Source organism: Sphaerodactylus townsendi, linkage group LG04, assembly GCF_021028975.2.
Source record: "Sphaerodactylus townsendi isolate TG3544 linkage group LG04, MPM_Stown_v2.3, whole genome shotgun sequence".
Classification (NCBI taxonomy): Eukaryota; Metazoa; Chordata; class Lepidosauria; order Squamata; family Sphaerodactylidae; genus Sphaerodactylus; species Sphaerodactylus townsendi.
The window spans coordinates 146,695,706-146,705,349 of record NC_059428.1 but is presented as its reverse complement, the minus strand read 5'-3'; the positions used below and the strand labels follow the sequence as shown (position 1 = coordinate 146,705,349).

At 47.0% G+C, this 9,644-nt stretch overlaps 1 protein-coding gene across 4 annotated transcripts; it reads right to left on the bottom strand.

Annotated features, from left to right (window-relative positions):
* Nucleotides 1-2,987: 2,987 nt before the first annotated feature.
* On the bottom strand, nucleotides 2,988-9,368 carry PSMG3 (proteasome assembly chaperone 3). 4 transcript variants are annotated; one of them, XM_048495368.1, is made up of 4 exons: nucleotides 9,218-9,301; nucleotides 8,702-8,802; nucleotides 5,325-5,555; nucleotides 2,988-3,962 (listed from the first exon to the last, which is right to left on the bottom strand). In XM_048495368.1, the coding sequence occupies exons 3-4, from the start codon at nucleotides 5,538-5,540 to the stop codon at nucleotides 3,810-3,812; spliced, it is 369 nt and encodes a 122-aa protein (XP_048351325.1). In that variant the 5' UTR covers nucleotides 5,541-5,555; nucleotides 8,702-8,802; nucleotides 9,218-9,301; the 3' UTR covers nucleotides 2,988-3,809. The 4 variants fall into 4 exon arrangements, with proteins under 4 accessions (XP_048351325.1, XP_048351326.1, XP_048351323.1 ...); XM_048495369.1 differs by having other exon boundaries at nucleotides 9,201-9,287; XM_048495366.1 differs by lacking the exon at nucleotides 8,702-8,802 and having other exon boundaries at nucleotides 9,218-9,368.
* Nucleotides 9,369-9,644: the final 276 nt, after the last annotated feature.

The window sequence follows — 9,644 nt, the reverse complement described above, 5'->3', positions numbered from 1 at the left end:
CCAGGCTGTATGGCCGTGTCCTAGTAGCATTTTCTCCTGATGTTTCGCCTGCGTCTGTGGCTGGCATCGCCTCTGAAGAAGGAGCCCACACAACACCCCAGTGCGGTGTAGTGGTTAAGTCCAGGTGGATTCTAACCTGGAGAACCAGGTTTGATTCCCCACTCCTCCACCTGAGTGGCGGAGGCTTATCTGGTGAAACACATGAGTTTCCGCACTCCTGCATTCCTGCTGGGTGACCTTGGGCTGGTCACAGTCCTCTCTAACTCAGCCCCACCTGTCTCACCAGGTGTCTGTTATGGGGAGAGGAAGGGAAAGGAGCTTGTAAGCCTCCTTGAGTCTCCTTACAGGAGAGAAAGGTGGGATATAAATCCAAACTCTTCTACTTCCACCCCCCCACCCACCTATCTGTCTACTCCTTCTGGATTAGACCCAGGCTGGCAAAGTCCAGCAGTCTATTCACTCAGGGACCAAGCAGGTGCCTCTAGGAAGTTCACAAATAAGACACCGGGGGGCACTCTCCTGCATGCACAAGCTTCGGAGTCACACTGTCCCCCTGCAAAGCAGAAGCAGGGTTTCTCTCCTGTAAGGAGTCTCAAAGCAGCTTACAAACTTCTTTCCCGCAACAGACACCCCGTGAGGCAGGTAGAGCTGAGAGAATCCAGAGAGAACTGTGACTGGCCCACGGTCACCCAGCAGGCTTCATGTATAGGAGCGGGATAACTATATTCTCTTGCCTCTTTCCCAGGGCATGTTTCTAACTACCCACTTTCCCCCCTGCATTTGGGCTTCCTGCCTCTCTGTCGCTCTGCCTCCTGTCACGATTCCAAAGTTGCCCAGACTCAAAAAGTGACCCGCAATCTGCCCTGTACCCTTAGAGCCATCTAAATTGGTACTTGTCACAGTCACAATCACCTTTATTGGCATTAGGTATGAGACAGAATTGGTACTTGTCTTGTGGCCATGAGTTCCACAAGATCGTTACGCCCCAGGGCAGGAAGGAGGGCTTCCTTTAGTCTGCCCTGACAAAAATCTACCCTAAGACCATACAAATTACAGCTATCAGTACACAAATGCCTGTGTTATCTTCTTTCCCTACCCAATCAGGTGATACCATGAAACAAGATATCGCTATACAAATCCAGTTTTAAAAATATATATCCCAAATAAAATATACTTAACCATTAACCTCAACAATTTACATGTAAAGCCTTCATCCAATGTTCATCCACAAAGTTAATGGTGAAGTATTTTTTGGTTCTGGTGGGTTTTCCGGGCTGCGTGGCTGTGGTCTGGTGGATTTTGTTCCTAACGTTTCGCCTGGATCCGTGGCTGGCATCTTCAGAGGTGTATCACAGAGAGAAGTCTATCTTTTCTCTGTGATACACCTCTGAAGACGCCAGCCACAGATGCAGGCGAAATGTTAAGAACAAAATCCACCAGACCACGGCCACACAGCCCGGAAAACCCACCAGAACCAGTTGAATCCGGCCTTGAAAGCCTTCGACAATACATTGAAATATTTTTTATTTGCGATATATTTTTTTAAAATTGGATTTGTACAGTGGTATCTTGTTTGTACCCTTTACAGACTTGGTATAAAAATCTTTGGGATTTGTATCTTGTTTCTTACTTTTATAGAATTTGGTAGCACTCCCCCCAATATTATTGGGGGGGGGGGAGGTGGTACCAAACATCCAGTTAACTCCATAGAAACAGGAAGAACAGAAAACCCATCTTGAATTCTCTTCTTTTTCTTCATTGGTGATTAAACCAACTTACCTTCCTTCCTGAACACTGTCGTAGGGAGGAGTCGAACACGCCGCTCGGGTTTGCACAACTGGATACTATTTTTGGAAAGCAAGCAAGAACCTGTTTGGTTCAGTACAGATTCCATCTTTGGCTGGTGCCGTCATCACACCCAGCGTGGATTCCTAAAAACCCCGTCTTTTTGTTTTGAAAAAAAAAATCAAGCTTCCAGTTTTCGTGGTTTATCTATTTAAAACAGTGCTGGCGAACCTATGGCACGGGTGCCAGAGGTGGCACTCAGAGCCCTCTCTGTGGGCATGCGCACACAGAGTCGCCCCCACCCCCATCTAGGCTTGTCTGGGCTGCTGGGCTCAATTATTAGCATTAAACCTAAGACCTAGTTTTGGGGAAACAGTGTAGGTAACCCTTTTAAGTGCTGTTAAACCCCACTGATTCTCATGCGAAGAATTAAAGCGCGATCCTTTACCTGGGAGTAAGCTTGGTTGCTGACAATGGGGCTTGTTCTGAGTAAACCCTCCTAGGGTTGTGATTCACCCGTTGGAAGAGTTGCACGGTTGCTTCAAAGCAAAGCCACCGACTACCACCAAGCTTACTCCCGAGTAACACATGCCTCAGAGCCAACCGTTTTTTCTAAACTAAAACCTCAGTATTCAGGTTAAATTACTGTGTTGGCACTTTGTGATAAATAAGTGCATTTTGGGCAGCAGTTTGGGCACTCGGTCTCAAAAAGGTTTGCCATCACTGATTTAAAATATCGACACTCCTGCCTCTCCTTCGGGCGACTCAAGACTGAAGGCGGGTCGCCACCATCGGAAAACCAATTTGACGAAGCAAGCGCTAAAATGACAGATGTGGAAGAAAAATGTAAGAGTGACAGAACATCGGCTTGGCTTGCAGAAGGCCCCGGGTTCAATTGCCGGCATCTCCATTTAAAAGGACGGGGGAGCAGGTGATGGAAAACATCCCGGGGAGCAGCTGCCGGTCTGAGTGGGCAATACTGATCCTGATGCACTGATCATGTGATTCAGGATAAGGAAGCGTCCTGCGTTCATCACCCAACTGCCTTTATGCTCCCACTCATTGGGCATTCCCACCCTTTCCCCAAGGCTCAGGGGACTTTACTTCACACCCAGTTGCTTGAGTTACAAACGCTGAAAAAGGGAAAGATACAATTTCCACAGAGGACCAGATTTAACCAGGGAAAGAATTGGGACACACAGTGACTACTTTTATTTTTTATTATAGAACATCCTTGCACTGCATAGACACTCAGTACACCGGAAGTACGCTGAGGTTAGCTTAGAACATTTCGAGAAAACTTTTTTTTCCTTAATAACCAAAAAGGACATCCTTTTCCGAAGACCGGACGCATCTCTTCAAACACGACCCGAAGCGCTTCTTTTGACTGCAGATCTCCAGGAAGCACACTCAGTTCAGCAGGGGAAAAAGGTATCCGCAGTCTGTTATATCGGTGTAAAGAACTTGCAAAGTCCAGGCCAAAAGTAACATTTGAGTTCTTTATTGAGCTGGCATCCTAAGTCAATCACAAGCAATGCGGGAACTGGCCCCCCAGCGTTCAAGCAGCCGCTTTTACGGGCTCCCATCCCAGTTCCCGCCAGATAAACTCACCTGTAGCTCCCATCCGAAAACTACATTGAAACAGTTTCATGCAGACAGGCAGGGGAAACAGAAGATAGAAGAGTTGGAAACTACAGATACTGGAAACACTCCCCAATTCTGGGCTGCGCACCAACCTTGGCAGAGGAAACCCTCCAAGGTTCAGCAGCAACCTTACACTCGGGGTTTTCCCCCCAGCGGGCTGAACGTTCGGTTTTCCAGCCTCGCTTCCTTTCTTGTTTTGGGATGCAGGCTGGGATCTGGAGAGCTCTTGGGCCACCACGCCCGGTGAAGTCAAACCCAGATTCTTCGCTTCACCCATAATGCACGGCAAAACAGGACTTAGCCGGAAGGGTCAAAGTCTACCTCCCAGAGAGACAGATGACTCAGGCGTTATGTATCCCTCCCGTGCCGGCATTCTGCCGTCACCACACACGGCACCTTTGGATCACCTCCCGCAAAGTCCGGATTCCTTCGATGCTTTTCTCCTTCAAGGCCAGGGCGAGCAGGACGGGCTTGTTCCCAGCTTCCTGAGAAACAGACGTCGCCAGATGTTTGGCACAGATGTGGACGAGAGGCTGGGAACCAAAAGGGACAATCTCTCAGAGGTGTTTTCCCAAACCTGGGAGGGGGTCCTGCTCTACAGGAAGAATCACAGAGTTGGAAGAGACCCCCAAGGGCCATCCAGTCCAACCCCCTGCCATGCAGGAACACACAATCAAAGCACTCCTGACAGATGGCCACCCAGCCCCTCTTTAAAAACCTCCAAAGAAGGAGGCTCCACCACACTCCAAGGCAGTGCCTTCCACTGTCCAATGTTTAGGGGGAATCTCTTTTCCTTCACCTTGAACCCGTGACTCCTGGTCCTAGTCTCTGGAGCAGCAGAAAACAAGCTTGCTCCGTCACCAACAGGACATCCCTTCCAATATCTAAACAGGGCTATCATGTCACCTCTTAACCTTCTCTTCCCCAAACTAAACATAGCCAGCTCCCTAAGTCTCTCCTTGTAGGGAATGGACTCCAGACCTTATACCATTTTGGTAGCCCTCCTCTAGACCCATTCCAGCTTGTCAATAACCTTCCTGAATTGTGATGCCCACAACGGCACCCAATATTCCAGGTGAGGTCTAACCAATGCAGAATAGAGAGGTCCAATTATATCCCTCCAACTAGACACACCTCAGAGTATTCCCCGTGCTGCACAAATCACAAATACCAGCCGATGAAATGAGTGCAGTGAATATGCTCAGAGGTCCTCTTTCCCTTCCCTTCCTACCTCACAGGCACCTTGTGAGGTAGGTGGGGCTGAGAGAGTTCGGAGAGAACTGTGGCTAGCCCAAGGTCGCCCAGCAGGAATGTAGGAGTGGGGAAACACATCTGGTTCACCAGATAAGCCTCTGCCACTCAGGTGGAGGAGTGGGGAATCAAACCCGGTTCTCCAGATTAGAATCCACCTGCTCCTAACCACTACACCACGCTGGCTCTCAGATCCCAAACGCTACAACTGAAGAGAGAATCATCAAGTTGTTGGAGGGTTACAACGACCATCTAATCCAGTGGTGGCGAACCTTTGGCACTCCTGATGTTATGGACTACAATTCCCATCAGCCCCTGCCAGCATGGCCAATTGCCATGTGGCTGATGGGAATTGTAGTCCATAACATCAGGAGTGCCAAAGGTTCGCCACCATGGCCCTAAAGCATCCCTGACTAGTGTTGGTCCAGTTGCTGATTGAGGACGGTAAAGACGTGGGAACTCACCACCTCAAGAGGGACGGCACTCCTTAAGCAAGGTACCACCACTAAAAAGGTCCTGCTTACGGGAAAGATCCGAACCACAAGCCCGTTCCCCACATATCTCAGCTCCTCCGTTGGACTGACCACCGATTCGTGGATCTCTTCCCTCTCCACCTTCCGGGGATCGCCTGGTTCCGGCCTTACCTCATCCTTGCCCAAGAGGACTTTGGTCGTGAACAGCGGTTTGGTGACGCCGTCAGCCACCACGTTGGGTTCCAGCGAGACGAGGGTGCCCATCTTTCCGTACTGGGTCACCACCACGAGGAGGGTGTCGGCAAATGCCGTGCACACCACCTCCGTCCGGATGCCGTTGACCACCGCCTCCGTTTGCTTCGAGTCCACAACGGGTTTAGAAGCCATGCCTGCAATTTACAACTGAAGAAGAAAGAAAGCAGACGTAGGGAAAATCAGAAGTTCAGTCCTATTTGTGGACTGCCCTGACAAGCACCTCCCAGGCTGGCCTGATCTCTCTCTTTCTTTTTAATGATGTGTTTATTGTGTTATATATAATAAAACATCGCTCAAGTGAATACATACAGTTTGTGAGAAATAGAAATGTACAAGGTGATTGGGGAGAAGTCAACTAGCTAAGTGCATAAATGCACATAATTTATATCTCTTATAGGGTAATACCATGTTTCTCTGAAAATAAGACAGGGTCTTATATTAATTTTTGCTCCAAAAGATGCATTAGGGCTTATTTTCAAGGGATGTCTTATTTTTTCCCCATGAATTTGCACACACACACCATATGACCAGACCAGCTGTGCTGGGGAATATGCAACTAGGGCTTATTTTTGGAGTAGGGTTTATATTTCAAGCATCCTCCAAAAATCCCGAAAAATCATGCTAGGGCTTTTCGGGGAAACAGGGGTATAATCTTTTTCTTGACTGCCCTACTATGTTTATTATTATTAGCATCTTTTCTTTTTTCTTTCTTTTCTATTTCTACTTTCTTTTCTTATCTCTTCTTTCTTTCCTCGCTTTCCCTAAACTAGTTTGTAGTTCTATTCTCTCACAAACTGTATGAAACATACAAGGGCCCTTTCTAATAATATTTGCAAGCAAAGGGTGATAGTTTTCCCATATAGAAACAGAGAGAGAAGCAAGCCTTTATTGGCATAGACAGCCGTACAACAATAATAAAAACAGATTAAAAAGCATATACAATAGAGGATATACATGTTAGGACGAAGGAAATCTACTGGCATTTAATAATTTCCAGGAGAAAGTCTGCCACTATCATACAGAGAGAAGGATCAGGGCTGTCCAACAAGTAGTGTAATCTAAATAAATTGGGGAGATCGGGTAAATGTAAAGGAGTGAGATTCACATACTTGGATCTGATTTCCTTGAATCTGAGACAGTGAAGTAATTGGTGGGCCAGAGATTCAACTGAGCCATCGTTACATGGGCACAATCTTTTAGCCTTTTTTTGCTTATTAAATCTGCCATGTAACAAGGCAGAAGGCATAACATTGAACCTGGCGAGGATTATGGCTCTCCTTTGAACAGGCTTTATTAAGCAATACAGGTAGTGTGCCAAGTGGCCCCATTCAAATGGGAGAGAAAAATACAGGGGGGAGCACGTTTTCTTGGCTGTGGTGATTAGGGTAGAGAACTCTCTATCCAATAGTTGACCTTTTAATTTCCTATAAGCTTCTGCATAGGACAAAGGGCAAAGTGAATCCACTGACAGTCCAATACAGGCCATTTTTTCTTCAATTATGGAAAACCAGGGGTTGGAATGGGTGTCAGAGAGCAGACGGTGGACCAGGGAATTACAGTCCGAGAGAAAATGAATTTGCAGCCAGAATCTAAAAGTCCTCAGCCAAGCGGCTGATTCCAAGGAGTTTTGACCTAACTCCAGACAAAGGGCTGCATAGAGCACGCAATTTGGGAGTCCAGTTATCTTGTGAAAAAAATTGGATTGAAGAGAATTCAAGGAGTGGTTAATAGCTTGAATCCAAATTGGGACTCCGTAAAGCAATCTCGAGGTGTCTTTGGCATTGAAAAATTTGAGGGCAGGAGGGATAAAGGAGTGGCCACTGCTGTAAAAGAAAAGTAGTAGTGCTGACATACTATTAGATGCATATAGAAACAGCAGAAATATACATGGGTCCTTTCCAATAATATTTGCAAGCAAAGGGTGATAGTTTTGTCCACATAGAAACACAGAACATAAGAACATAAGAACAAGCCAGCTGGATCAGACCAAAGTCCATCTAGTCCAGCTCTCTGCTACTCGCAGTGGCCCACCAGGTGCCTTTGGGAGCTCACAGGCAGGATGTGAAAGCAAGGGCCTTCTGCGGCTGTTGCTCCCGATCACCTGGTCTGTTAAGGCAATTGCAATCTCAGATCAAAGAAGATCAAGATTGGTAGCCATAAATCGACTTCTCCTCCATAAATCTGTCCAAGCCCCTTTTAAAGCTATCCAGGTTAGTGGCCATCACCACCTCCTGTGGCAGCATATTCCAAACACCAATCACAACGCTATGCGAAGAAGTGTTTCCTTTTATTAGTCCTAATTCTTCCCCCCAGCATTTTCAATGAATGCCCCCTGGTTCTAGTATTGTGAGAAAGAGAGAAAAATTTCTCTCTGTCAACATTTTCTACCCCATGCATAATTTTGTAGACTTCAATCATATCCTCCCTCAGACGTCTCCTCTCCAAACTAAAGAGTCCCAAACGCTGCAGCCTCTCCTCATAGGGAAGGTGCTCCAGTCCCTCAATCATCCTTGTTGCCCTTCTCTGCACTTTTTCTATCCCCTCATTATGAAACAGACACGGGTCCTTTCTAACAGTATTTGCAGGCAAAGAGTGAATTCCCCCCCCCCCCAGAAATATACATGGGCCTTTTCTAAGAAAAAAGAAAAAAGTTACAATTCTGCAAGAAAAAAGTTACAATTCTGCCCATACAGAAACAAAGGGGAAATACATGGGCCCTTTCGCACAATATTTGCAAGCAAAAATTGATATTTTTGTCCACAAAGAAACAGATGAAACAGACAAGGGCCCTTTCTAATAACATTTGCAAGCAAAGCGTGGCAGTTCAGCCACACAGAGTTGAAAGGGACCAGAGGGTCATTTAGTCTGACCCCCTGTCCAATTCAGAAAACAAACCACTACGTTACCCCCCCATGGGCCAACTACCTTCCTCCCGCCTGCCTCCCCCAGTGAATCAACTCTGTGTCCAGAGGAAGGCATAAGACAGTGGTGGCGAACCTATGGCACTCCAATCGGCCATGCTGGCAGGGGCTGATGGGATTGTAGTCCATGAACATCTGGAGAACCATAGGTTCGCAACCACGGGCATAAGATATTTATGATCTCTGGGCCAACCTGGCCTGGAGAGAGATTCCTTCCAGATCCCAAAGTGACATTGGCATTACCCTGAACATGCAAGAAAGTGTGTCCCTTTCTGCCCCATCTGCCTAAATTCACAACACACTACAATGTATGTGATGTTACCATTAAATAGATCCAAGTTTTCATTGTTTATAACCCAAACTAGCTCCTACCCGCGTCACGGCTGAACAGACAACCTGTTTTCTTTCCACAGACAACCTGTTTTCTCCTCTCCAAACTTTGCGTTGCTTTTCCAACTTGCTTTTTTCCCTACCTAAATAAAAAACAATTCCCTGTTAAGCCACAAGAGGGCGCGGGAGGCTGCCATTCTCTCTCTATAGCAGTAGTTCCCAACCAGGGACACGCGCCAGAGTATATGGAGGGGGGGGGGGGCGTGAAAACCCCATTTAATGTGCAATCGATGTAATGTGTAATACTTTCTCTCACCCAGCCTGAAGTTATTTTCCTGGTGCATAGAATAAGCTGCATAAAATAAACAGAATGTTGTTTAAAAGGAATGGGTTTTGCTAATATGGGGGTACAATTTTTTTGTAATGGGTGCGAAAAAGCATTACACATATTTCAACTTATTGCCCCCCCCCCGTTTATTTCTTTTTGGAGACCCAGACCCCCCCCCCCGTCTCCCCCAATACATTTCCAAAAATGTGGCACCTCGAGCAAGATCCTACCAGCGTGCTGCTACAGTGCAATATTAAAGGGCCGCTTAGATAGCCCATCCGTTCCTCCCCATGCTGAGCAATAGGAGACTCCCAAGCAGGAAGTGACGAAACGAATCGTGCTTCGTTTTGCATCCGATGAGAATCACCCATAATGCAAGACGACCGTTGCACCCAGGCGCCCTTCCCCGTTTTGCTCCTGGCAAAAAAAAAAAAAAAGAAAGGCGGTCTTTCTGCAAGTGTATAATGCAAGACTGCACAATGTGTACAATGCAAGGCTGCGCAATCTGCACACAATGCAAAAACGCAACGTAAATCCACGAGGAGGGAGGGGGCCACAGGTAGCCCCCCCCCTTTCTAGCCACGCAACGCAAGCCCTGGAATTTTTGCACGCGCGAAAGGTGCGCAAAATGCAAAAAGCCAGCCGCGATGCAAAATG